This window comes from Vulpes vulpes, chromosome 15 (genome assembly GCF_048418805.1).
Source record: "Vulpes vulpes isolate BD-2025 chromosome 15, VulVul3, whole genome shotgun sequence".
In the NCBI taxonomy this organism is placed as follows: domain Eukaryota; kingdom Metazoa; phylum Chordata; class Mammalia; order Carnivora; family Canidae; genus Vulpes; species Vulpes vulpes.
In genome coordinates this window covers 11,383,166-11,411,164 of record NC_132794.1, presented here as the reverse complement: position 1 = coordinate 11,411,164, position 27,999 = coordinate 11,383,166, and the positions used below count along the sequence as shown (strand labels likewise).

The window sequence follows — 27,999 nt, the reverse complement described above, 5'->3', positions numbered from 1 at the left end:
CCGCGCTCGCCCTGCGCTCGCCCTGCGCTCGCCCTGCGCTCGCCATGGCCGCCGGGGCGGCGACGTGAGCCGCTCGGGGGACCCCGCGCCGGGGCCGGGCCGCTCCCAGAGCCCCGGGCCATGCGGCCGCCGCCGCCGCCGCTGCTGCTGCTGTTGTTGCTGCTCGGCGGCCGCGGCGCCGCGGCGTCCCCAGCAGGTGAGCGGGCCCGACTGCCCCGACCCGACCCCACCCCACCCCGGGGCCGCCCGGGGCTCGTCGCAGCCGGTGGCCGCCCGAGGGGCCCGCGGGGAGCCCGGATGGCTGGTGGGATGCGGGGAGCCCGCCGCGGGGTGGGGTGCGCGGTGTGGGCGGGGCGGCGGGGAATTCCGGGCAGCGCCTGGGCGAGGAGCCCCCCACCCCCCCACCCCCCCCACCCCCCCCACCCCCCCACCCCCACCCCCACCCCCACCCCCATCCCTCCACCCGGCCCGGCGTCCTGGCCCCGGGTCCGCAGCCCTCCCGGGCCGGGGGCGCTCCCGCTAACCCCTGCGTGACTCGGGGCACCCCGCTTGCTGCTCGGCGGCCCTCGCCCGCGAGCCGGTGCGGCCGACGGCTCCGCGGGTCCCGGCGAGAAGCGAGGAAAGCCGGAGGCCGGCCTGGGGGAGGGGCGCCTCTGCCGGCCACGGGCTCGCCGGCCCGGCCTGGCTGCCCGCGGCCCCTGCCTGGCCCGGCGCGCCCTCCGCGGTGGCCCGAGGCAGGCGCGGGGGGCCCCAGGCTGCCTTCCTTGCAGCTGCGACAGGGGTGCGATTGACGGAGTGTGGGAGTCCTGATGGGGTCGGACGGATGGGGGCAGCGCTCGGGGCAGGACCCAGAAATGCCCCGGCCCCCGGGGGTGGTGGCGGCCCAGAGTCATCGAACCAGACTTTTGACCCCAGCTCAGCTCGCAGCCAGATCGCCCCTTCCCTGGGTCAGCCTCCTCCTCACCCCCGACCACAACTGCCCATACTCCTAAGCCAAATGCAGAAAGTTTAAGAGGACCTCAGCGAGGAAGGTGCGCGCAGGTTATCCTCTGTGTAGGCCCGTGTGTATTTGGTTTGCTGCCTTCTTGCCCAGGGAGAGAGACTGTCATCGGTTGCGTAGCCCTTAAATCGTGTCAAGAATTTAGATGTTTTGCTCAGGGTGTGGTTTAGGTTTGTTTCTTCTGCCAGCATCACGTAGAAAGGGCCTTAGATTCCAAATCTCCTGATGAGGGGAGCACACAGGAGGGTTTGTGCTCCTGGCCAAAGGGCTGTTTTCCTTTGAGACAGATGGATTTGAATCCTGACTTCACCCCTCCCGGCTTCAAGTCTTGGGCAATCTCTGTTCTGCCCTCCCTGGGCCTCCTTCCCTTGCGATCCGGAGTTTGGCAAAATGTTGGTAACTGCCCGAGCTGCTGGGTGATGGGCTTGGTGGTGGTTTCTTTATACTGGTGCTACTCCTCACTACTGGTGGTCTGTGCGTTTGTGACTTGTCTGCCGAGAGTCTGAGGTGGAGAGAAGTATTTAGAAACTGCAATTTGACATTGCCCCAAACCGAAGGCCCTGTGTGTCTTTCTAGTAATTATCTTATAGTTTGGGTCTGTGTGATGCATCAGAAATAAACTGGTCCAGGGGTGCCTGGGTGGCTCAGCTGGTTAAGCATTAGACTCTTGATTTCAGTTCAGGTCATGAGATCAAGCCCCATGTCAGCTCCAGTGGGCGTGAAGCCAGCTTAAGTTTCCTCTCTCTCTACCTCTATCTCTCCTTCCTCTAAAAAAGAAGAAAGAAGAAAGAAAAGAAAAGAAAAGAAAAGAAAAGAAAAGAAGCTCCTTCATCATAGATCCTTTGAAAAATAGCACCATGTTATGCTAATCTCTTGTGAATACTTAAAATTCTTTTATAATAAACCATTAAAAAACCAACTGGGATATTTTTAAGAGAAACTCTTAGTCCAAGCACAGAGTGGAACTATTAACAATGGTTATATAGTAAATGGGTAGTAGAAAAATTTCCATGCTTTCTCTTTTTTTTTTTTTTTTATTTATGATAGTCACACACAGAGAGAGAGGCAGAGACACAGGCAGAGGGAGAAGCAGGCTCCATGCACCGGGAGCCCGATGTGGGATTCGATCCCAGGCCTCCAGGATCGCGCCCTGGGCCAAAGGCAGGTGCCAAACCGCTGCGCCACCCAGGGATCCCTCCATGCTTTCTCATAATTTTCAAGTATCCTTCAGTAATCATGAGATTGGTTTTATGGTCAGAGGGAAAAATATGAATATCGAAAACAAATTTTTAAAAAAGAAAACTTATAGTGTCTATGCCTTAGAGTTGTTATAAGGAGAACATATGTGAAATATTGGACCGAGTCTAAATTGTAGTGTACGGGAGGAAAACTTTTCCTTTTTGCCTTCTAAGTTCTGCCACTGGTCTAATAATTAAGTTGACAGAGTAATAGGAGAAAAACAGATTTAATTTTGTACCTACTGGAGCTTATAAAAATATGAGATTGGAAGAAGTAACCAAAATAGGCAGCTTTCCTACCTGTTAGAGAAACAGTGATTTGCGGAGATTTGACCAAACAAAGGGGTTTGAGTTGGGGTAGCAAATGAATGAAGAAGTAACAGAGGTTGTTTATAGAGCCTTGCCAGCCTTGAATTCCCTGTCTCTGAGTAAAGATGCTCTTTACCCTTCTGGTATAGGGAGGACACCTTCACAGGAGGAATTTATATCTGGGGATAAAGGAAAGTCAGACTGTCCTTCTTGCACTGACTGTTTCTTAAGTAACTTTAATTCCAAATAATTAACATTTAAAAAAAATCAACCTGCCAAAGTGACATGTGGGGGGGGGGCATATTTTGCTCTAAAAAAACTCTTTTTTTAAAGAAGATTTATTTATTTATCTGGGAGAGAGAGTATGCAGGTGAGTGGGGTAAGGGAGAGGGAGAGAAAGAGTCTCAAGCAGACTCCCCTCTGAGGGAGGAGCCTGACACGGGGCTCAATCTTATGACCCTGAGATTGGGACTTGAGCTGAAATCAAGAGTCTGATGCTTAACTGACTGAGCCATCCAGGCACTCCTGTATTAAGTGACTCTTGTTTGTCAGAGAGGGTTTTATGTACCCTCTCTGTCTTAATGTTTTTTGGCTTCTCCTCACCCACAAGGTGTTGGAGGTAAGATGTTCATTATAACGCCCCATCCATAGAAAGATCCTAAAGGGTCTTTGCATGTCAAGATTAAATGGTTGATTTTAATGTTAACTGTACTTTAAAAAATATTTTGTTTATTTATTCATGAAAGAGACAGAGAGAGAGAGGCAGAGACACAGGCAGAGGGAGAAGCAGGCTTCATGCAGGGAGCCTGATGTGGGACTCAATCCCAGGACTCTGGGATCACGACCTGAGCCGAAGGCAGTCACTCAACTGCTGAGCCACCCAGGCATCCCTGTACTTTATTTTATTATCTGTGTGTGATGTATGGGGTTTTTTTTTTTTAAAGATTTTATTTATGAGAGAGAGAGTGAGAGAACATGAGCTGGGTGAGGGAGGAGAGGGGGAGGAGAGAGGTCAGGGTGATGCAGGGCTCAATCCAGGACCCTGAGATCATGACCTAAGCTGAAGGCAGATGCTTAAACAACTAAGCCCCCCAGGCACCCCTCTGTGTGTAATGTATGTTAACCAAAGAATCCTTTTGAGACCCAAGAAAGCCTATTCTTAAATATGACTTAAGTCTTAAATGCCTGGATCCAGGGTAGATCAGAGGTGATGGCCGGGGACAGGAAGGTGGCATGAAGGTAGCCCAGGAGGACTGTAGTTGTGAGATGCAGAGAACACTCTTCATACAGGTGATACCTGCGTTATCTCTTCTTACCATTAATGGTTTATGGGTTATTGTCCCATAGACCATGGAGAGGGAAGGGAGAGTGGAACTCTGTACATCCTACTATTATTGTGAACTTTTATCTTCTGGAGCTGGGGTGTCATTAAAGCCCTGGTGTCCACCTCCAGGGACCATATGAGTTCCTGTTGTTGTAACAAATCACCACCAACTTAGTGCCTTAAAACAACCCCAATTTATTATCTTACAGCTCTGGAGGTCAGAAGTCAGGCTCTGGGCTAAAATCGAGGTGTCAGTAGGGATGCGCTCCTTTCTGGAGGTTCTAGGGGGAGAATTGTTTCCTTGCCTTCTCCAGCTTCCAGAGAAACTCTGTTGTGATGACATTGGGTCTGCCCACATATTTCAGGAGAAGCTCTCTATTTTAAGGTCTTTTGATTAGGAACCTAAATTCCATCTACAACCTCAATTCCCTTTTACCATGTAACCTAATATATTCACAGGACACAGACATCCTTGGGGGGCCGCTCTTCTGCCTCCATCAGGGTCAGACTGTTGGATACAGCGCTCAGCATGGGGCTAGGCACCCTGTTGCTGGTCCCTGAAGGCAGGGGCTGGGTGACTGGTTGCTACTTGTCATCCTGAGGAACTAGGTCACCCTGAAAGAGTCCCGTCTTAGAAATTTACTTAGCAGTGTCTAGTTTGCTTTTCATTTGTGGTCTTGCATTTGTCCCTCACTGCAACTCCAGGAGAGATGGCACTGCTCCATAATTAAGGAGGAAACAGAGCCTTAGCTGGGGGTTGGCAGGATCTGTGGCTGTAGGTCATAGGATCAGGATTCGAGCTTCTGCCCTTTATCCAAAAATTCTGTTCTCTTCCCACTGAGCTTATATGGACCACATGGACAGCAGGCGCTATGACCCTAAATATCCTGGCTCTTAGGAGCCAACCAGCTAAGTCACAGCCCAGAGTGGTTCACCCACTTCCTGCAACAGCAGAGATCGGACAGATGGGAAGACTTCAGCAGAAAGCCAGGAAGGAAGAAGGGAACCTAAGCTTTGCTTGATTTTTGAGTGGGTGAACGTGGTGCCGAGGACAAGAAATTGGTTATGTCATCTCTGGAGGAAAGCACGCTGCTGGGCTGCAGGCCAGTCCTTCCCCAGATGCTGAGTGCCTGCACTTCCCAGCAGGGGGGCTAAAACAGTCCCCAAATCCAACAACGCCCAGCCTTCCTGGAGCTGCTCGCTCTTGCACTTAGGGACACTGTTGATAAACTGCTAGCAATGAGGAGAGGCATGGATCACAAGGTGCTCACCCTGTCCTCAGCCCCGTGCAGAAAACCAGTTCATTCTCTCCACCTAACAACACTGTGGGGTCTGTACTGTACCCATTTTTCAGATGAGACAGCCGAGGCGCAGAGAGGTTAAACAAATTGCCCAGGGTGCCGAGGAGTGTGCAGCTTGGAACTCAGGCAGTCTCGTTCTGGAATCCTAGCACCGTGGTGTAGACAAAGAACTCAGGTGGTAAACAAGCATCATTTGGACAAGTCAGGCAGGGACAGGGACTCCCAAGCCCCGGGCCTTTTACACCAGAAACCAGAGCAGAGACCCAAAGGGAGTAGGGGAGAGAGCCATGGCATAGCAGGAAAGAAGGTTCCAGAGAAGGAGCGGCAAGGGCAGGCCCTGGGTTTCCCAGGAACGAGGAGGGCCCCTTGGGGGTGAGGCAGCTCAAGGACAAGCCTTCTGAGAGGTGCAGAGGGCAGTGTTCTGAGGCAATTGTTAACAAGTGGGCAGTCTTGGGTGTTTCATTGTGAAACCCTCGGTTTTAAGACTGGTTATCTCCTCTGAATGTGGTGAGGAGGGGATTCCAGGAAAGTCAAATGTCAGAGTAGAACCGGGGGTCACTTTCCACATCTTGGCAAAATGAAAGTTGAAGAAAGCAGAAGGCTCATCTGGAGACTCCATGTCTATGGGGAAGCCTTTCTTCTGGTCCAGCCGTCAGTTGGGGTAGAAGCCCTTCCCTCTTGCTCGGTCCTTTGGTGCTTCCTTTCTTAGCTGAATATCTGGATCACGGATATGGGAGTGCCTGAAGAGATGGCTCCCCACCCCCCACCCCCCAACTCAGAGATGGGGAGATAGTGAAAGGCACTGTGACAGGCAGAGTAATGGTCCCCAAACATGTCCACATCCTAAGCCCCAGAGCCCATGGCTGTGTGACCTTACAGCGCAGATGGGACTTTGCAGATGTGACCAGGGATCCTCAGATAGTGAGATGACCCCGGATAGTAGGGCTCCGTAGGCCCACTGTGATCACAGGGGTCCTTCAGAGATGGAAGAGGAGAGTCAGACCAGAGAGGTGGCAGCGTGAATAGGCTTCAGCCTATCTCTTCAACAAGTGGTGGTGGGAAAACTGGACAGCCGCATGCAGAAGAATGAAACTGGACTACTTTCTTATACCGTACACAAAAATAAGTTCAAAATGGATGAAAGACCTAAATGTGAGATAGGAAACCATCAAAATCCTAGAGGAGAAGACAAGCATCGACCTCTTTGACCTCAACCATAGCAGCTTCTTACTGCATATATGGTAAAGGAGACAGAAGCAAACATGAGCTATGGAGACTTCATCAAGATAAAAAGCTTCTGCACAGCAAAGGAAACAGCCAGCAAAACCAGAAGGCAACCTACGGAATGGGAGAAGATATTTGCAGATGACATATCTGATAAAGGGTTAGTATCCAGACTCTATAAAGAACTTACCAAACTCAACATCCAAAAAACAAATCATTCAGTTAAGAAATGGGCAGAAGGGCAGCTCTGGTGGCACAGCGGTTTAGCGCCACCTGCAGCCCAGGGTGTGATCCTGGAGACCCTGGATTGAGTCCCACGTCAGGCTCTCTGCATGGTGCCTGCTTCTGTCTCTGCCTCTCTCTCTCTCTCTCTCTCTCTCTCTGTGTGTGTGTGTGTGTCTCTATGAATAAATAAATAAAATCTTTAAAAAAAATTTAAAAGAAAAAGAAATGGGCAGAAGACATGAAAAGGCACTTTTCCAAAGAAGACATCCAGATGGCCAAAAGACACATGAAAAATGCTCAACATCACTGGTCATCAGGGAAATACAAATCAAAGCCACAGTGAGATACCACCTCTCACCTGTCAGATGGCTAAAATCAACAACTCAGAAAACAACAGATGTTGGTGAGGATGCAGAGAAAGGGGAACCCTCTTATGCTGTTGGTGGAAACGCACACTGGTACAGCCACTCTGGAGAGCAGTCCGGAGGTTCCTCAAAAGTTAAAAATGGGCGGCTCAGTCAGTTGAGCATCCAACTCTTGATTTTGGCTCAGGTCATGATCTCAGGGTCGTGAGATCAAGCCCTGCATTGGGCTCTGTGCTCTACACAGAGTCTTGGGATTCTCTCTCTCCCTCTCCCTGGAGACCCCTCCCCCTGTGCGATCTCTCTCTCTCTCTCTCTCTCTCTCAAATAAATAAAATCTTTTTTTTAAACTTAAAAATAGAACTACCCTATGATCCAGCAGTTGCACTACTAGCTGTTTACCCAAAGGATACAAAAATACAGACTCGAAAGGGCACGTGCACCTTGATGTTTATAGCAACGTTATCAACAATAATCAAAGTATGGAGAAGGCCCAAATGTCCATCGACAGGTGGATAGATAAAGAAGATGTGGTGTGTGTGTGTGTGTGTGTGTCTGTGTGTATATGTAATGGAATATTGCTCAGCCATCCAAAAGAATGAAATCTTGCCATTTGCAACAATGTGGATCTAGCGAGAGCGTGTTATGCGAAGTGAATAAGTTAAAGACAAATACCATGTAATTACACTCATGTGGAATTTAAGAAACAAAACAGGTGAACACACAGGAGGAGAAAAAGAGAAACAAACCATTAGAGACTCTTAACATTAGAACACACACTGAGGGTTGATGGAGGGGAAGTGGTGGGGGCTGGGCATTAAAGAGAGCACTTGTTGTGATGAGCACTGGGTGTTTTATGTCAGTGATGAATCACTGAATTCTCCTGAAACCAGTATTGCACTGTAAGTTAACTAGCTAGAATTGAAGTGAAAATTTTAAAAGAAAGGGGCGCCTGGGGGACCCTGTCGGTTAAGTGTCTGACTCTTGATTTTGGGCTCAGGTCCTGGTGATGTCAGGGTGGTGGGAATGAGCCTGTGTCTGGCTCTGTGCTCAGGGCAGAGTCCGCTTGGATTTCTCTCTTCTCCCTCTCTGCCCCTCTCGCTCTTGCTCTCTTTCTCTCTCTAAAATAAATCAGTAAATTCTCAAAAAAAAATTTTTTAAGAAAAATAAATAAACGGATCGTCAAAAGAGAGAGAGAGAGGAGGAATCAGCCTGTTGTTGCTGAGGGAAGCAGTCAGAGCCAAAGAATGTGGGCTGCTTCTAGAAACTGGAGGACGCAAGGAGCTATTTCTCCCCCCAGAGCTTCCAGAAGGAACACAGCCTGACCAACATCCTGAGTTTAGCCCCAGTGAGACCAGTTTCGAACTCCTGACCTCCAGAACTCTACTAGAGAAATCTCATTGGTTTTAAGACACCAAACTGGTGCTACTTCATCCCAGCATCAATAGGAAACTGATACAGGAAGGAAAGGAGGTCTCTGGGACTCTGATGGGTGCCCGGCGCTCACCAAGCCCTCGCCCCGGGGGCCCTGCACGGTGCTCCTGGCAGCAGGGCTCTGGGATATGCCAGGCCGCACAGCAGCCACAGCAAGCGAGGTGGGCCTGCCCTGGAGAGCAGCCCCCCTCTGGGCTGCTGCGGCCTGCCCACCGTTGGCCCTGGCTTTCAGCAGGAGTGTGGGGTAGCTGGTTGAAGAATGATCTGGAATGAAGGCCAGCCTGAGCTCCGAGCTGTGGAGACAGTGGGCATTCTGTAAGTAAACAAGTGGCCACAGACTCTTGGTTACGCATCTTTCCGAGGAAGAGCTGGCCAACTGGCCAACTGGCCACCATTCTTCAAGACCGAATGCATTTACTGACAACATGTGATTTGAGTTTCCTGCTCTGAATTCTGGGACATGCTCTGCATGTTTTTCAAATCTTTCTTTCCACTCCCTGGGGTTTCTCATTAATCTTTCAATCTCAGAGAAAGGTTCGTCATGATTGTATTTCCTTGTGAGAGCAAATGCTCCTGTGCTTGCACTCCCCGGCCGAGTCCTGTGAAGTATCTGCTGTTGGGGGCTGGAGCTGTGCCTTCCAGGTCACCCCAGGAAGGGGACTCTGACCTTGGCCGTGGTTCCCTGGGATGGGTGTCACTTTGCTGTTTGTAGTCTTCAGATTTTCTGTGCCTAAGAATCAGCTGGGAAGCTTGTTGCAAATGTGGATTTCCAGGTCTGGGGGGTGTGGCCTGGGCATCTGCATTTCCAGCGCTGCCTTGGTGATTGTGATACGGGGTGGGGGTGGAGGGTCCTTGAGAAACACACAACTCTCATGGAACCCAAAGGACACGTGTCACCCTCCATGTGCCTTTGAGCTTTGCACACCTGGTTTGGGGCATGTGCATGTACCTGTGGAGGTTTGTCAGACGCTCCCTTGGTATGAATGCATGTCTGGTACTAATGGAACTCTGGGGCTGATGCACGTCACATGAGCACCGATTATCAGTGCTCACTTTTGGACCATACTATTTTCTATCCCTTATTCCTGAAGGGGAAAGTGAGGCACAGACTCTCAAGTTAACCTGCCCACCAGTCATTAAGATAGGACAAGCATCCTGGTTGAGCCAGGCCCTGGCACCCAGGCCCTGTTCATAAGAACTGGAATCTGCAGGCAGAAAGGCAGCTCCAGGCCTCTCTTTTCTTCCACGGACTGTGTCAGTGGGGCCGTGTGTAGTCAAAAGTGGGGGTGAGGGGGACACACACTCCTAGCGATCCAGGTCATAACCATTTCTGCACCCTTACGGAAACAGAGCTGTGGGCATAGTTTGCTGACATGCACGTAAATAATTGTGATCAGATTTTCTCTTTTGACCCTCCCTGTGTCTCTCACCTCCTCCCCCTTCTCTCACTCTGCCCCTTTCAAGACTCCCTTTCCCAGCTCCCTGCTCCTCGAAACCCGAAGGTTCACCTGTACAACGCCGAGCGGGTTCTGAGCTGGGAGCCAGTGTCCCTGAGCAATGACTCGAGGCCCGTGGTCTACCAGGTGCAGTATAAATAGTAAGCCAGATCTTTCTGTTGTCGTCTTTACGGGGAGTGGTGGGGGGAGCCCTGGGGTCAGCTGCTCGAGCCTGCCTCCTGGCAGGACGGCCTGCAAAGCCACTGGAAGCAGGTATTCCCCCTTGTACCTGTAAACTCTCCACGGACAGAGATTTCACACCCTCCCACCCACACAGGGGCTTAGACAGCACTGGTGCCAGAGCCTCTGCTGTCTACCCACATGGCTTCTTAGTTGGGTGGGAGACTGTTCTCTCATTGGTTTCGGGAGAGGCTCGTATATAAGAGGGCTTCCTGTCTTGAAAGGCCAGGAGGCACCTTTTAGCCTTCATCTTCTTCAAGTTCGAAAATCTCGTTTATTGAACCTGACGGGCCAGCTGTGGCCTACCGAAGAACGTGTTCACTAAATCACTACTAATTCTTGATTTCTAAGGGGATTTTTGCATTTTTCACATTATTCTGGCCCCTCCTTCTCTCTCTCACCCCTTTTTACAGTTGATCATCTTTTGGTGTGCAACAGAAACATATGGGAAGAAGAAGAAAGGCAAACTCTTAAGTCCTCAGTTGTTACATGTTTACTAAGTTAAGTTACTAAGTTAAAAATGATTGGCTAAGTCGTTTTATTTTACCAGTTAAACAAAATTTAAAGAAATGGTAATGCTCAGTGCTTGGGAGCGCATGGTTGATGGAGATGGTGCTGGATGAGGATTAGTTAACACGGCCGCACTACAGCAGAGTCATCTGCTGTACATCCAGAGTCACAGAAATGCCCACGTCACTTTTCCCCTACGCAGGTGATACAAGCCCCCATCAGAAAAAGAGAAAAAGGGGAGAGGGCACCTGGGTGACTCAGTTGGTTAAGCATCTGACTCTTGGTTTCGGCTCAGGTCAGGACTTCCCAGTTGTGAAATTGAGCCCCACATTGGGCTCTGTGCTCAGTGTGGTGTCTGCCTCAGGTTCTCACTCCCTCTCACCCATGTGCTCTCTCTCTCTCTCTCAAATAAATAAAATCTTTAAAGAAAGCAAAGCAAAGCAAAGGAAACCCCTCGTATTCATGAAGATATACCTTGAAGCCTTCATTGTCCATCAGCAGAAAAATGCCAAATCGTGTCATGTTAGCTAGTAGTTGAACATTAGGCAACTACTAAAAAGGATCATTGTGTGTCATCCGGTTGCAGTGGCAACCGTATAAAATTTGGACTGTATCTCTGGTCAACAACAGGGAAGGAACCTACAAAAATTACAGGCAGTTCATGTTAGAGGAGTGTGTTTCCAGACGACTCCTTTCTCATCTTGGAATGTCCACTGTAACAATATTTGCTTGATAAAAATACACTCTGAACCAGAGTTTTGGGGTTATCTCTGAATTTTGGTTCTCTGTTCCTCAAGTAAGTACCAGTAATCTACAGTACGTGGACCAGTTCACAAGGACCAGCTACATAATTTGTGGGGCCCAGTGCAAAATGAAAATTGGGGGGGGGGGCTTTGCTCAGAATTACTGAGAAATTCAAGTTGGTGACAGCAGAGCATCAAACTGAGCACCTCTTCCGAGCAGGCCTTTGTGTCTCTGCATGGGTCACACGCCCACCCACGAAGAAGCTGGCCCTACTCAGCATTGAGTAAACATGATATTGTGGAACCAAATAAGGTTTCAGTAACAGGAAATCACAGCTGATACACCGACTGGCATTCCTTAGCCCTGAAGGGGGAAGTACATCTGTGGGTCTAGGGAGCACCAGGAAACAGTGGAAATATTCTAGTAGAAATATTCCTTACAGCCTTTGACAGTTTCCCATCCCAGATTAGCATGTTTACTTCGTTTTCTTTTCTTTTTTTTTTTTTTTTTTGGAAGGCATTTTGGAGATAGTTTTTTCAAGGCTAGAGGTTGGTTTTGTTGAAAGAAACAAAAGATGGGGTGACTGAACGTACCTATTTGGAAGAGTTGAGGGGTAACGAGAAACTGAAACCAGGGCTGATCGTGTTTTCTTTTCCAATTGCTGATTCGATGATGCGGGAGGGCCTTTGCCCTTGTTTTTGTTTTTCAAGACTTTTACGTGTCGGGGATGTTTCAGTGACATGAAATAATTTCATTTTGAGGCTCGTGGGACTTCAAACTTTTCCATCCCACTTCTCTACAGTAAAGCATTACTGAAATTATAAAGGAAGGTGCCTGTCTTCTGGTAGTACAGGAGCCAAAGCCAAAATACTCTGAGCACTGTGGGAAAATGTAAAGTTTAAATCAGGGATTGCAGATAATGTAGCCTACAGGCTGTGTTTGACCCTTGGTGTTTAATTTTTTTTTTTTCCCCAATTAGTGCCAACATTAAAAAGTCTGGAGATTTCACTTTTAAAAACTTGACTTGACCAACCCGGTCTTCTGAAAATGTTTCTTTCTTTCTTTTCTTTCTTTCTTCTTTCTTTCTTCTTTCTTTCCTGATTTTAACAGCAATGCATGTTCTTAACAGAAAAGCGAGACTACCCAGAATTTAAAATTTAAACAACCTAGTGCTCTACAGCCCAAGGATAATCTCTATTCTCCTTTTAGTGTTTCTCTCTCTAGACTTTTTACTAAATGCATGCACTTGGTTTGACAATGTGCCGGTGCATGTGTAAAACTGAAACAAAACTGGGGTTACACTTCTGGGTCCTCCTTCCTTTTTTTTTTTTTTTTCAACCAAACATAGTTAAGTGTAGGAGCACTTTTTCTCATAATTATCTCTGCGTAAACATTTTTACTGCTCGTTTTATTGTATGATGTATCAGACATGATGTATTTAACTCTTTCCCCACTTGCAGGTGTAGACAGTCCCCAGTTTGTGACTGTTGTCGGTAGTGGCCTCGTACATAAATCACCCAATTGTTTTCTTGCATTTGTAGCAGAGGAATTGCTGGGTCAGAAGGGACACTTAGTGTTTTTGGAAGTGATCCAACAGAGGCTGAACAGCGAAGTCCATAATTGTGCAGGTGTTGAACAAATGATTCACATGGTGCTTACTTGGGCACCAGGTCCTGGCTCAGGCACTTCGCTCATGTCTGCTGGTTCAACCTTCATGATACCTCGGGGAGGCAAATACTACAGTTGATTCCCATTTTATAGATAAGGGGATTAAGGAACAAAGAAGCGAAGGAATTGGGATTTGAACCCAGTTATCTGGCTCCAGAATCCATTTGTTCAACCACTATGCTGTGTGCCCTCTCATGGTGAGGGCTGCTTTCCAAATGAGATAATTTCAGGGGCAGAGGCAGGTCGTGATGGACCCATCATGGAAGGGAGCCAGTGTGACTCCCTGGGTGAGACCCAGACTCCCGCCTAGCAGTAAGAGCCCTGGACAGGAGGCCAGAGTCTTGCTGTGAGCAGGGCCACACTCTTGAGGCCGTGTTCACTTAAGTGGAACCAACATAACCTCGTTTCTCCCCTTTGCAGAGAGGTGGAGAGGCAGCCTCCAGAACGCAGCTTCCTTTTCCACTCTTCCCCCTAAAACCGCGGTCATGTGTCAGCTGTCATTTAAATTTGATTGGCTTGTCCCCCTGTAGGCCCCTTTGGGGAGAAACATTTTTCAAAAGCAGTTCTGAGAAAGGGCCAAGTTTGGAGGAGAGAAGAGGATGGGGAACAGGAGTGGTCCCCACTGGTAAATGAGGAAGTGAGCCTTTGAAATGTGGGGAGCCTTCTGCCCAAGTTCAACAGCTGGGGTCTTCCGGGAAGAAGGTTAGAGTACCTATAAGTATCTGTAGAACTTAAAAATAAAAATACAACCCACTTACCCTTGCTGAAGCACACCGCCAATCTAAGATGGGGGTGCCTATGCTTGGGGATCTCTCTCCCCAGTAGGATCTGGGCACCCAGCGCTTGGCGGTCATGAGAGTGTGGCAGGCATCTTCCATGGAAGCCCTGGGCACACATCTTGAAGAGGCCTTCATCTTGCCACTTGCCACTTTGACAGAAGAGTCCCCAGTCGAGTCAGAGGTATACTTAGAAGCACGTGTGATGCGTGAGAGCCAGTGGCAGTGATCCCCAGCCTCATCTCTTCCGTGTACCCTGGTCTTGCTTTCTAGGCCAGAGCTGCTGTGTGTGTTCTCTACAGAGAACACTGCCTACTGCCTCCCATTGAGGTTTCTAGCAGCCACCTCCCTGGTTTTCTCAAGTCTGTCACCTAAGGACAGAGGTCGGGGCTGGAGAGTAGAGTCCCATGTGGGGGTGTGGCATTGGGACTCTGGGGAATGCATTGTCATTTACAAGAATATGTGGCCTTGGATTTAGCAGGCTTTTCACATGGGCGAAGCAAACTTTAAATGGACAGCTGTGGGGATACCGGGTTTCTTTGGGGGGATAAAAAAAAGCCCTAAAATTAACCATAGTGATGGTTGCATAACCCTGTGAATATACTGGAAGTCATTGAGTTGTGCACTTTGTCATTTTTGTATAAAAATGTTATTTATTTGAGAGAGAGAGAGAGCACGAGGGAGGGGAAGCAGAGAGAGAGGGAGAAGCAGCCTCCCCGCTGAGCAGGGAGCCCAATGCGGGACTGGATCCCAGGACCCTGGGATCATAACGTGAGCCGAAGGCAGACACTCCACTGTCTGAGCCCCCCAGGCGCCCTGAGCTGTCTGCTTTACCTGAGTGAGTTATTTGGTCTGCACACTGTATCTCAGTAAAGCTTCTTTTTTTTTTTTTAATTTTTATTTATTTATGATAGTCACACACAGAGAGAGAGAGAGAGAGAGGCAGAGACACAGGCAGAGGGAGAAGCAGGCTCCATGCACTGGGAGCCCGACGTGGGATTCGATCCCGGGTCTCCAGGATCGCGCCCTGGGCCAAAGGCAGGCGCCAAACCACTGCGCCACCCAGGGATCCCAGTAAAGCTTCTTTTTTTAAAAAAAAAAATCAGCTCTGGGGGAACTGTTGTGTGTGGGAGAACAGAGAATTCTGTGAAGTGAAGGCCTTTCTTTCCCTTCCAGCGCCTCTGGCAGTCAGTGGTACGACTTCAGTGTGGACAGCATAGGTGTCAACTGTATGAACATCACCACGACGGAGTGTGACTTCACCCCAACCAGCCCTTCACAGGAGTTCCTTCCACACTTAAACGTCTCCTTGCGTGTCCGAGCTAAGGTGGGAGACCTGGTTTCCACCTGGGTCAGAGTGCCATGGTTCCAGTACCTTAGGAATGGTAAGTAAGAGAACGTGGCCGTGAAACTTCCTTTATCCTTTCCAGGCTTTCTTCACTTTACTCCTCACTGAGCAGCACGGACTCCATGCCCCTCCGTCCTGTCCCTCACCCCACACAGCCAGCAAACCGGTGGGGATGATGGTCCAACCCAAGTACTGACCATGGAGGCTGGCGCTAGGGGAGTGTGATTTGCTAGCCCAGAGGCTGGCAAGCCACAGCCTGCGGGCCACGTCCGGCCCGCCAACCTGTTGTTGTAAATAAAGTTTTATAAGAACGCAGTTTCACCATCTTTTAATAACGTATGGTCTGTGGATGCTTTTCAAGCTACAGCAGTAGAGCCGGATGGTTGCAACAGGAATCGTCTGGCCTGCGAAGCCTAAATTTATTTGAGCACTTTACATTTATTTGAGCACTAACATGAGAAAATGTTTGCTGACCTCTGGGCTGGACGAGACACTAGTATATTGGCTTCACCGATCACCCTTATCTCTTCTGGCACAACTTCCTTTATGATCAAGAAAAGCTTTAATTCAGCCTTGAACAGTGCCTGGCACATAGTGGACATTCAGTAAAGACTTGCTTGAATGAGCACATGTGCTCCCAGAAATTGGAAGGGGGCGTAAGAATCGACAGATGCGAGCTTGTTCGTTCGCTCCTTCCACGATTCATCTTTCACATGTGCCCCGTGTTTCTTCAGTGTTCGTGGTTTACGCAGACATCAAGTATGGGATCCCGATTCAAACAAGCTAAACAGAAGCATAAGACAGTTGAGGGAATGTGGTCACCGTCTAGCTGTTTGATAGTCTATTAGCAATTAGTGTTAGTTTATCTTAGTTATTCTATATTATTATAATCTTAGGTATTATAAGTGGGGGGGCCTATCCTTTAGAGACACATGCTGGAGTATTTCCACATGAAATGATGTGATGTTTCGGATTCATTCAAAATAACCCAGAGAGAAGGAGGGCTGAAGGCAAAGGGGATGGGCACAGGAGGAATAGAATTGGCCATGACTTGACAGTTGATAAAAGTTGGGAAAAAAAAAAAAAGTTAGGCAATGAGTACATGCCTTGTTGTTAGGATCTTCCCTCTACTTTCTACGTGTTTGAAATTTTCTGCAATAGGAAGCTGAAAAGGACAATCAACGGTTTGTGCCAAATGATGCAGGGATAGAAAGAGAAGACAGGTCATTTACTACGGACAAGTTGTTTGTCCTCGAGTAGAGGACCAGCACACGTCTGAGCTATGAAATGTCATCTCGGTGGAAATTAAAGAAAAAAAGAAAAAAAAAGAAAACAAATGTAGTGGGGGTCCCCGGCCATAGCCCAGGAGAAGAGGAATGGAAATAGAAGGTAGGGCCTGTTGTGAAAGTCCTTGGTCCGGTGCCAGCCATCAGTTGCTCTCCGTCGTCCCGGTCCGAGCTGGGCAGCAGTGCTCCCAGGTCGTTCCTGGCTGGGATGTCATCCTCTGCCCCTCACTTGTAAAGTCTCAGGCAGCGGTGTCCTCGGATCCCATCGCTGTGTTCACCACTTGTACACTCGGGCTGGATCACCAACGCGATGATGCTTTACCAAGCGTTTGGCAGGAGAGGAGGAGATGGCTGCAGGGGGCAGGCCGTGACGTCACGTAGACCTAGGTTCAAATCCCAGCTCTGCTGCTTCCTGACTCTGGGCAACCAGGGTCACTCCAGGCTTCTGTTTCTCCCTGTGGGAAGTGAAGATGACCTTCTGTGGCTGGGACAGATCTGGGTGGACACATGGACTATCCACGTTGCCTGGTTTACAGCAATAGCTTAGTACATGGAAGCTGCTACCAACTATTATCTACAGACAATCGAGTCTTTCTTCAATGTGTTGAGAGAAGGTCGATTGTTTCCCCCTCAAAAGACAGGCTTATCAGGTTGGTACCAGACTCCAGATCTGTGACTCTCAGAAGGGCAGGTCTCCCAGCACTGGCCTTCTGGGAGATGAAGTGACTGGTCACAGCTGGCACCCTGGCTTCCAGGCCCACTCCCATGCGTAAGTCACAGAAAAGTCTCGAGAACATGTCCTACCAAGGTGAGAGGCCTGTAGCAGGCAAGTCAGCGCCTTCCCAAGCTCCAGTCACTTGGCTGTGATAGGGAAGCTTGTAAACACGTGGGCCAGCATCTGTGAGTAGGTTTAACAAAACCTTTTCATCACATGAGGCCAATCCACTCACATTGCTCTGGCTGGCAGTGGGCCAGGCTGGCCCGGTGTCTGTCTAGACATAGTTCCTCCACCAGAAGAAATGAGATCGGAGGGCACAGCTGCAAACCTTGCAGGGACCACTTCCTTTTGCACAGAGTAGGGTGGCCCAAGCAGATGCCTGAGCCTTGCCCACCCGGGAGAGCCCAGGCAAGAGCTCGGAAGCACAAGAGACTTCCTCCCGCTACTGTGAACATGGGACTGTTCACAGTGATCCATCTGATCGATCACCTGCACATGTCAACCGTGCAGAAATGAGCCTCTTAGAACTTGTAGGACCCAAATTATACTTCGATCTGAGTTCCTCCAGTTAAGCACATGGTTTAAATGCTTGTTTGATGAATCCTGGAACCCTTCATCTATAGGACTTCATGAGTCACAGTCTTGGCTGTCCTGTGAACTATATGAAAAGCTTCAACAAATAGACTTCTGATGCCAATATTTCTCTGTCACTTTATTTATTTATTTATTTATTTTTTAAGATTTTTTAAAAATTTATTCATGAGAGACACACACAGAGAGAGAGAGAGATGCAGAGACACAGGCAGAGGGAAAAGCAGGCTCCATGCAGGGAGCCCGACGCGGGACTCGATCCCAGGTCTTCAGGATCACACCCTGGGCTGAAGGCAGAGCTAAACTGCTGAGCCACCCGGGCTGCCCCTCTGTCACTATATTTAAACATAGCAGGACAATGAGCTAGGAGACATGGATCTAAAGGTTTGTAAACACCACTTTTTTCACTTATAAAGAAATTATAAGGGCTGTGCCTGGCAGTTAAGCATCTGCCTTTGACTCAGGTGATCATCTCAGGATCCTGGAATCAAGCCCTGCCTCAGGTTCTCTGTTCAGCAGGAAGCCTGCTCCTCCTGCTCCCTCTGCCTGCTGCTCCCTCTACTTGTGTGTGCACTCTTTCTATCTCTATCTCTCTTTCTCTCTGTCAAATAAATAAAATCTTTAAAAAAAAGAAATTATAAGAATGTATATTAAAAATAAATATACACAGTAGATAGATAGTAGGTAAGGACTAACAAAATCCTCTCCTCCTATGCCTAAAAGTTTGGTCTTCGGCTGACCTCCCAGCTATCTCTGGAAATCTGATCAAGGTGGCATGTTGGCCATGTCCCTAGGCAGTGTCATCACTTATGTCAAAATGACCCTTGATTGATAAACTGCATCTCCCTTGGGGCCATGTTAAATACCTTTTAGGGATCTGGTCTTTGGGTTGAGTGCAGCAATTCCTAAAACTGTGCATGTTCCTCACGGGGACTCTGGAAACTTCCTGTAGAGTTATCCTAAGAGATCTTTGCTCTTGGGGCTTTGAAGCCTGAGAGGCTCCAGTACTTGCCTGTCGTGGGTCTTGCTCTCTGCATGGAAGCTGTGTCCTAGGGTAGGGGGTTGTGGAGAGACTGGCTCTGGGCCACCACATGGACTGTTACCAGAGCCATCCATCCACTGAAGGCAAGAAGCTCCTTGTGGTGTACCATGGCCCTCCTGGACCTCCTGCCCCTTGGCCGCCCACATTAAGCTTGTACCCCAAGCAGTCTCTACTAGTCTTGAGCACCTGAATGTGATCTCATTGCATTTATAAATACATGTGTGTGTGTGCATGTGTGTACACACTATAAATATAAAATTATGCTGTAGTGGGACATCTGGGTGGCTCAGCGGTTGAGCATCTGCCTTCAGCTCAGGGTGTGATCCCGGGGTCGTGGAATTGAGTCCTGCATTGGGCTCCCTACAGGGAGCCTGCTTCTCCTTCTGCCTGTGTCTCTGCCTTTCTCTCTGTGTCTCTCATGAATAAATAAATAAAGTCTTAAAATAAATAAAATAAAATAAAATAATGTCTGCTATACTTTAGACTTCGATGAACAGAAAAAGTATATATAAAATATATGTATATATTCATATATATATTTTTTGTTTGTGTTTGCTATTCTATTTCAGTGACCGTTGGGCCTCCTGAGAACGTTTGGGTGACTCCAGGAGAAGGCTCCCTTGTCATCAGGTTTTCCTCTCCCTTTGACATCTCTCCCTCCTCTGCCACTTTTTTGTATTACGTCCATTACTGGGAAAAGGGCGGAATCCAAAAGGCAAGAGCATTTTTTTCTACTTTGTTTTGCTTTTCTTTCCTTTTTGATTCAGTGAAAGAAAGTGTACTTGACACTGGATGAGGAGGACAGAGCATCCCAGTGTTGCCTTAGAGTCTGGGCCCTGAACCACTTTTCATCCTTCCCCCGGACACCCGAGTTTCTGCTCCCTGTGCGGAGCTTCCCCTTCCACCAGGTGGATCTGAAGGCCCCTCCCTGCCTGACACCACCCTAGCCCCACTGTTTGGGATGCTCACGGTGCCCCTGTGGCACTCTAAAGCGTGGAGAAGGTTCTAGAGGGCCTGTTTCTACAACAAGGAGTCTACCACTGCAGTCTGCAAGGTTTATAGAAATTGCTCTGGTTTGAATGGTTTGCAAGGAAACCATATATGAACAGGCAAAAAGTCCACTGGGAGGAGAGAGAGCCTCTTAGGGAGAAGGATGGAGGAAGATTCAGGATGTCTGGGGAACTACAAGTGCCGGGATCCGTCAGAAATGCAGGAGGGGCTGTAAGGCTCACAAAGATGTGTCAGACCAGCAGGGCCTGGTCCCCCCTACGTAGTATAAGGGAAGATGCTGGCCTTAAATTGTCTACGGTGCCTGATTGTCCAAGCTGCACCTCATGAGGTTTTATCATGTTTATCTCATCAGGTTTTATATAAGCTTCAGGGTTTCCTAAATTCAACAGTATTATAATTTTTTTGTTTTATTTTTTGGCTTTCCAGTTTTATTGTGAGATAACTGACATTCATCACTAAGTATAAGGGGTACAGCATGATGGTTTGGACTTACGTATATTATAAAATGCTTATAGCTTTTTATAATAATAAGAGCTTATGTTTATCGAGAGCCTTCTTTGTATGGGGCCCTGGGCCAGGCATTTTAGCTACATCATCTCATTTAATCTTTGTACTGAGCCGAGTCACAGAGAAGGAAACCAAGTGTTTGAGTAACTTGCCCAAGGTCAGCAGCACAGCGGTGTGGAAACATCTGAGCCTAGAATCCATGCTCTGTACTTTTTCTCTTACATAGTTTACATTTGCACTTCCTCCTGGTTTCTTAATAGTCTAAAAACATTGAGAAAGGCAAAATTCACTGAAGAATAGATTCTTATCATATGGGGAAAAAGGAAATAATTACTTCTCTGAATCAAGAGATCAAGGTCTGGGCAACTAGAATAGAGAAGGGCCTGGTCTGGAAGATTCCAGAAGGGATTCTCCCCCCACCCCACCCCCGCTCCCCAACCAGAGCAGCTATACTTTGGATTTCTATGAACAGAAGACTCTAGGGCTCACATGAGTTTGAGAGCCACCAAAATATCCCCATCCCATCTGTGAGTCTATGTCCCCAAGACCAACCCCTAGATTTGCTGGAAGGACCCATGGGACCTTCCCATGGTTGTGTTCATGGCTATGGTTTATTATAGAAGAAGGACACAAAGCAAAATCAGCAAGGGGAAGAGGCACATGGGCCAAACTCCAGAGGAATCCAGATACAAGCTTCGAAGAACTTTCTCCCAAAAGATTCAGACAGGACACACTTAATTCCTCCAACAACAAACCGTGAGGACATGTGAAATGTCCTCTGGGGAATCTTATCAGAGACCCTGCGCCCAGGGGCTTTATTGGAAATACAGGCCTCTTTTCCCTAGCACATATCAAAATTCCAGACTCCTAGAAGGAGAGCAGGTGTTCAGAATAAAAAACATTGTTTGTATGATAAGATGCCAATACCAGTTAGGGAACGGGGTAGGGGGTGCGGAGGGGGGACACTTCCGGATTCCAAGTTCCCAGATGGCAGCTATGGTTACCCTTGCAAGCAGGCCCTCCAAGGACAGTGGTCTCAGGTCTCTGCAATCTGTTATTCTACATTCTAGAAATGCCAGGTGGTGGCTGAAATAAACCCCAAAGGAAGTTTGTACTTAAAATTGCTTTATGTGGTGGGGCACCTGGTTGGCGAAGTTGTTAGGCACCAGACTCTTTGTTTTGGCTCAAGTCATGATCTCCAGGTTGTGGGTTCAAGCCCGAGTTGGGCTCCTCGCTCAGCAGGGAGTCTGCTTGGGATTCTTTCCCTTTCCCTCTGTACCCCCCACACCCCGCTCACACATACACACACACACTCTCTCTCTCAAATAAATAAATAAACCTTTTTAAAAAATGGCTTTACGTGGCATCACAAGCAAAAATTTTTCTCCTCTGCCCTGGTAGTCCATCACCATTAAACAGAAGGAAAAAAAATCATCTATGATCCTACTATTCCTAAGTAATATGATTATTTTATATTTTTAAAAATAAGATGTTCTGCATACAATGATTTTCAGGAACCACTATAGCAGCTTCATCTCCATGTTACTGAGCATATTTTATACCACCGTTTCAAATGGCTGTAGCATTTTCTCCTGCATCTCAAAATAGGAAAGCAATCCCTTAGAAGAAATCCTATAGGGAACTCTGGGTGGCACAGTGGTTTGGCACCTGTCTTTGGCCCAGGGCGTGATCCTAGAGACCCGGGATCGGATCCCACTTCGGGCTCCCAGTGCATGGAGCCTGCTTCTCCCTCTGCCTGTGTCTCTGCCTCTCTCTCTCTCTCTCTCTCTCTGTGACTATCATAAATAAATAATAATAAAAAAAAAAGAAAAGAAAAAAAAAAGAAATCCTATATTGCCATAATGTATTTTTTCCCTGTTTCCCTGTGGAATGATGGCAACTTTGTCCAGGAGAGTAAGAAGCCGTTGACCAGAGGGATCCAGATGGGGGGGGTGGTTGATGAGGCCCATGAGGGAACCAGTGGCATCAGGGACAGAACATGGGAAGGAGACAGGATCCTCAAGAATCTGAGATCCAGCTGTGTCCCCAGCTACATAACTCACCAAGAGTGTGTTGACCAAAACTCTGTAAGAGAGGCCTCAGCACATTTCAGTTAAAACTAGAAGGAGACTGGGAACTAAAGGAACATTATTTCCCATGATGATTTTTTTTTTCTCTGTTCGTTGACTACCTTAAAGTATCTAGAATACGTTGACCATGAAGTAAAAAAATAGTGATTTTGAAGTAAATGCACTGGGCATTAAAACTATTTTGTTTATTTTCAAAATTTTTTTAACTTATTTATGTATTTTATTTATTTATGTGTTAGAGAGAGAGAGAGAGTGCGCGCAGGTGGGGAAGGAGAGGGACGAGCAGACTCCTCGCTGAGCGTGGAGCCCAACGTGAGGCTCAATCTCACAACCCTGAGATCATGACCTGAGCTGAAACCCAGAGTTGGAGGCTTAACCGACTGAGCCACCCAGGTGCCCCACTTAAGCAATTTTAAAGGAGAAAATTTCATCCTAGACATTGGAATTGGCTAAATCCCAGTGGCAGGCCCTCCACTGCCACAGCGGGTGGGCCCTCCGAGGGCCCAGAAACACATCTCTGAAGCCATCAGTGTCTTTCTCCACATGGCTCAGCAGATTTCACGTATAAACTGTGTCCACTGCAAGCCAGTGACTCTCTCAAGACAGAAACTCTTTATTCTTTGGTTTTGATGTTCCCTGCGGATTTGAGGAAATATTGGAAAAGGTAGAAGGGGCTCGACCGTGTGTGTTCGGGTAATTTTCATATGTGCTTGTTGGTGTTTTTTATATAGGTTAAAGGCCCTTTCAGGAGCAACTCCATTGTGTTGAATGACCTGAAGCCCTTAAGAGAATACTGTTTACAAGTCAAGGCGCAACTGGTTTGGACAGTTTCAAAGCTCTCTAGACTCGGACATTTAAGCAACGTATCTTGCTACGAAACAGCAGCAGATGGTAACGTAGGACACCTCACGGCCTTTCTGAGCTGGGACAAGACTCCTCCCCAAGTAGTGAAATCAGGGATGGCTTACTAGGTGGAGGGACGTAGGAGTGGGGAGACCCAGAGAGAAGGGCAAGAAGCAAGGACGATCTCCTTGCTGAGAAGGAAGGAGAAGCTGAGATCGACAGTAATAACAGCCCCAGACAGCTAACGGTGCTTGCTTGATTTTAGGATTGCCTCTACTAGCTACTCATTCAGGCTTGTGAGGCTGGGTGGAGGAGGGACAGTATGTGTCCATTTCATGAGGACAGTGAAGCCTCTAAGCAGTTGGTAGATCAAGAATGACCCGGTATTTATTTCCCGTGTGGGATGAGCCTCTTGTTCACTTTTGTGTCCTCTTCTTAGCCACTACCAAGCTTCAGCAAATCATCATAATTGCCGTGGGAATCTTTCTGTTGCTGTTGGCACTGGCAGGGGCCTGTTTCTTCCTGGTCCTGAAATACAAAGGCCTGATAAAATACTGGTTTCACTCTCCGCCAACCATCCCATTACAAATAGAAGAGGTACGTATGCACATGTCTAGTGGGTGACATCTTAGCACTCCACGCCCCCCCTGGTAATGCCTAAGGGTATGGCAGGGGACAAAGCCATGGGCATAGAGAGTTGAGTTAAAAAGTGGTATAGGGCAGGGGTGCCTGGGTGGCTCAGTTGGTTGAACGTCCGGCTCTTGATCTTGGCTCAGGTCTTGAGCTCATGGTTGTGAGTTCAAGCCCCACGTTGGGCTCTGCACTGGGCATGAAGCCTATTTTTAGAAGGGTTATTTGTACACCCGGGTTCATAGCATTATTCACAACAGCCAGATGGTGGAAGCGATCTAAATTTCTGTCACTGGATGAATGGATAAGCAAAATGTTGTCTATCCATACAGTGGAATGTTATTCAGCCATAAAAAGGAAGGAGTTTCTGACCCAACGTGAATGGACCTTGAGGATATTATGGTAGATATTAAACCAGTCACGAAAAAGACAAATACTGTGTGATTCCACTTCTATAAGATACTTGGAGGAGTCAAATTCATAGAGGCCATTCAAAGTAGAGTGGCGGGTACCAGGGTCTGGGCAGGGAGGAAGAAGTGGGGAGTTAGTCTTTCATGGGGATAGTATTTTAGTTTTGTAAAATAAAAACAGTTCCAGAGATGGTGGTGAGGGTTGTACAGCCGTGTGAACGTATTTTATGCTACTGAGTCGTACACTTAAAAGCGGTTAAGATGTAACTTCTATGTTATGTGTATTTTCCCGCGATTTAAAACACTTTTTTAATGCCATGAAGTTGGTGAAAAAAGGTAGCCAGTGCCTGGCCTGGCCAAGAAATTGGCACATGAGCCCCATGCCTTTGGGAGAAAGCCCCCAAGGAGCCTGGCAGAGGACAGGAGGGTGGCAAAGACAGGGGTCTAGAGCATGGGCTGTGGGTCAGATGTGTGCACTTAGAAGGATTCTAGGGCAAACGCACCCAGGGCTGTGAGTACAGAGCCTTGCACACCGAGAGCTCCCTGGATGTTACTGGTATTTTGAAAGACCTGAGGAAGGAGGGTGGACGGGGTCTCTGGGAGAGTGATTTCCTGCACAGCCCCACCCGCCCCGAGGCTCTGAGGTGGCCTGGCCCTCCAAGGACACCACGGGGGACACGCTTAGGGTCAGAAGTGAGCCAACAGAAGATCATTTAAAAGGATTTGCTTCTGGAAGTTTATTGGCAGCAAAATCGGGGCAAAGGTACTGGAAACAGAATCTCCCTCCGTTATACCTCGACGGAGTAGGCGTTAGATAAAGTCCAAGTCTGCGGAGAAAGAGCAGTGCTTCCAGAAAGAGCTGTGTGTTGTGCCCCAGATCGCGAATCCGAGAAGCCGCCAAGGAGCCGACACCGATGCAAACACACGAGGGTTTATTTACAAGCTCGAGCCTGGGTCCAAGTATACCCGACGCAGCGGAGCAGGGACTTGGACCCCGAGACTAAGAGGCTTAGCAACTTTATAGGGGCCAGTGGCCAATGGGATACACAGAGAGTTGCCCAGTCATGCTGGTCCGCTGAGCCGGATTTCCGGTTAGGGTGTGCCCTGGTCTCTGACTAGGGCGAGGTAGTGCCCTAAGTAATAAGCAGGTCAGCACAAGGCGGGTGCAGCCCAAAATAGAGTCAGTCCTGCTCTGCTTGTCCAGGGGTGGGGGATTTTGTTTAATTTTCTGGGTCCCACACTGTAATCCCTCATCTTCCTTCCCTTGTCAGGGGGTATTTAAAGTACACAGACATAATACAAATTACATGTTCAGGGGCCCCTGGGTGGCTCAGTGGTTGAGCGTCTGCCTTCAGCTCAGGTCATGATCCAGGGGCCCTGGGATCAAGTCCCGCATCAGGGGACTGGCTCGGGTCGGGCTCCCTGCCTGGAGCCTGTTTCTCCCTCTGCCTGTGTCTCTGCCTCTCTATGTCTCTCATGAATAAATAAATGGAATCTTGGAAAAAAAAAAAAGAAGAAGAAGCAGGGGTGGAATGTGGTTGCCAGGGGCCAGGGGAGAGGGGCTCGAGGGGATGCTGTTCATTGGGTCTGAAGTTCCAGTTACGCGCGATGAGTAAGTCCTGGAGATCTGCTGTACCTCATCATGCCTATAGTTGGTACCGATTGTGCACTTAAAAATTTATTAAGAGGGCAGCCCAGGTGGCTCAGCAGTTTAGCATTGCCTTTAGCCCAGGGCATGATCCTGGGGTCGTGGGATCGAGTCCCACATCGGGCTCCTTGCATGGATCCTGCTTCTCCCTCTGCCTGTGTCTCTGCCTCTGTCTCTCATGAATAAATAAATAAAATCTTTTAAAATTTTTATTAAGAGGGTAGAACTCATATTAAGTGAGTTCTCTCTCTCTCTCTCTCTCTCTCTCCCTCTTTCTCTCTCTCTCTCTCTCTCACACACACACACACAACCCCCAACCTTCCCTGGTTAATATTTTCACAAAATAACAGCCTTCAATGGGACTCAGAATCTTCCTTGCATTTGTCTCTCCCTCACAGAACAACCAGCAGGTCCCTAGGAAGTGAATTTACTACTAGTTTTTCCTGTGGGGTGTGGCTCTAAAACAGAGTTTCAGTTCACTTTCCTGGGAAAGTGTGAAAAATATATATCAAAGGGCACTGAAGTTACATGAGAAGAGTGAATCAGGTTTCACTCATATTTTTGAGGTTTCAGAAGTGCACATGATTGGTTTATGTTCTCGTCATGAATAAGCTCTCAGCTCACTGTGTGTTGCAGTGTCTCTTGGCACATCCAAGAGCAAGGCATGGGTTTCTGGGTCACTCAGCAGTGAAATGATGGCTCAGCCTAGAGCAGGGGTGGGAGGGGAAGGGCAGATAGAGACCTCACAAGGCCCCTCTCGGTCTCTCCCCGACCCAGCGCCCAGCTTCTCTGTTCTCTGCTCCATGTGTGTTGTGTGAAACAGAAGCAACCAGAGTGGAGGGGCTGAGGAAAACCTGGCGAACTTTCCCTCTCTTCCCCCTTAATGAGTGAACCAGAGGCCCCTCATCCTCCGAATTCCAGAGACGTTTTGGGAAGAGCCACCCCCAAGCCTGCAGCAAGTGCAGCAAGTCAGGCCTCACTTCTCCCGAGCTCTGGTGTGATCTTGGTTGGCCCTTGGATTCGTGTTCAGGTTACTACTGATGTGAAGGGTGTTCTTGTTTGTTTGATTGATTGATTTTTGTAAGATTTTATTCATTTATCATGAGAGACCCAGAGAGAGAGACAGAGACATAGGCAGGGGGAGAAGCAGGCTCCCTGCAGGAGCCTGATGTGGGACTCGATCCCAGGACCCCGGGATCATGACCTGAGTCAAAGGCAGATGTTCACACTGAGTCACCCAGGTGCCCCCTGGGGTGCTCTTGTTTTAGAAGTTGTGGCAGTGGTGGTCAGCATAGGATTGCACACCTGGGGAAGATAGGCCTGTGCCGCAGCTAAGAGTCAAGTGGAAGGTCTGCTCTTTTGAACTGATAAAACTAATAACAATGTTGGTTTTCAACCTTTTCTAGTATTTAAAGGACCCAAGCCAGCCTATCTTAGAGGCCCTGGACAAGGACAGCTCGCCAAAGGATGACGCCTGGGACTCTGTGTCCATAGTTTCGTTTCCAGAGAAGGAGCGAGAAGATGTTCTCCAAAGCACTTTGAACTAAAACTCTGGTCCCAGTCAGCCAGCCTGTGGGATGAGAGCTCCGAGCCATTGAAGCTGCTGACGTTCCTGTCAGGACTTTACGGAGCCCTGCATTCCATAGTCCTGCCCCCAGAAGCCCGATGGTGCCTTGGAAGATGTAACGGGTCTCATGGGGGAGGCACACTTATTTTTTTTTTCCTTTAAACTAAGGGTTTTCTAATCATACAAGTTTCCAGAATTATACAGAGATATCCCAGAAAAATTAAGATTTCTCTTAAACACTAAAAAGCCATGCAATTATTTGTCAGCAAAACGGCTCTGACACACCTGATGTTTTGCTCATTGGCAGCCGGGACACAGGGTCCTCTCCTTGACTGGACCCCTCAAGCAGATCACATAACCTGTCTGTCCCAGCCTGTCCCAACAAGGGACAATGAGTGGCCCTTCTTCATATCCACTCTCTCAGCTTAAAATGTGATTAGTCCTGTAAATATTATCCTGCGATTTAAACCTTTTTTTTTTTTCAGGCTAGGGAATAAAAGATTGTGTAATTAACTTT

The 27,999-nt window shown here is 48.2% G+C and overlaps 1 protein-coding gene across 2 annotated transcripts; it reads left to right on the top strand.

The window, feature by feature from the left end:
• IFNGR2 (interferon gamma receptor 2) lies at nt 1-27,995 on the top strand. Of its 2 annotated transcripts, none has more exons than XM_072740781.1 (7): nt 1-196; nt 9,882-10,014; nt 14,968-15,176; nt 19,346-19,491; nt 23,116-23,275; nt 23,667-23,824; nt 27,322-27,995. In XM_072740781.1, exons 1-7 carry the CDS (start codon nt 121-123, stop codon nt 27,460-27,462), a joined length of 1,023 nt encoding a protein of 340 aa, XP_072596882.1. In that variant the 5' UTR covers nt 1-120; the 3' UTR covers nt 27,463-27,995. The 2 variants fall into 2 exon arrangements, with proteins under 2 accessions (XP_072596882.1, XP_072596883.1); XM_072740782.1 differs by having other exon boundaries at nt 31-196; nt 9,882-10,000.
• The last annotated feature ends 4 nt before the right edge of the window (nt 27,996-27,999 follow it).

Coding starts and splice junctions, on each gene's coding strand:
- IFNGR2 (XM_072740781.1), top strand. CDS start 121: ATGCGGCCGCCGCCGCCGCCGCTGCTGCTGCTGTTGTTGCTGCTCGGC. Junction 15,177..19,345: donor GTTCCAGTACCTTAGGAATG/GTAAGTAAGAGA, acceptor ATTCTATTTCAG/TGACCGTTGGGCCTCCTGAG. Junction 23,276..23,666: donor CTACGAAACAGCAGCAGATG/GTAACGTAGGAC, acceptor TCCTCTTCTTAG/CCACTACCAAGCTTCAGCAA.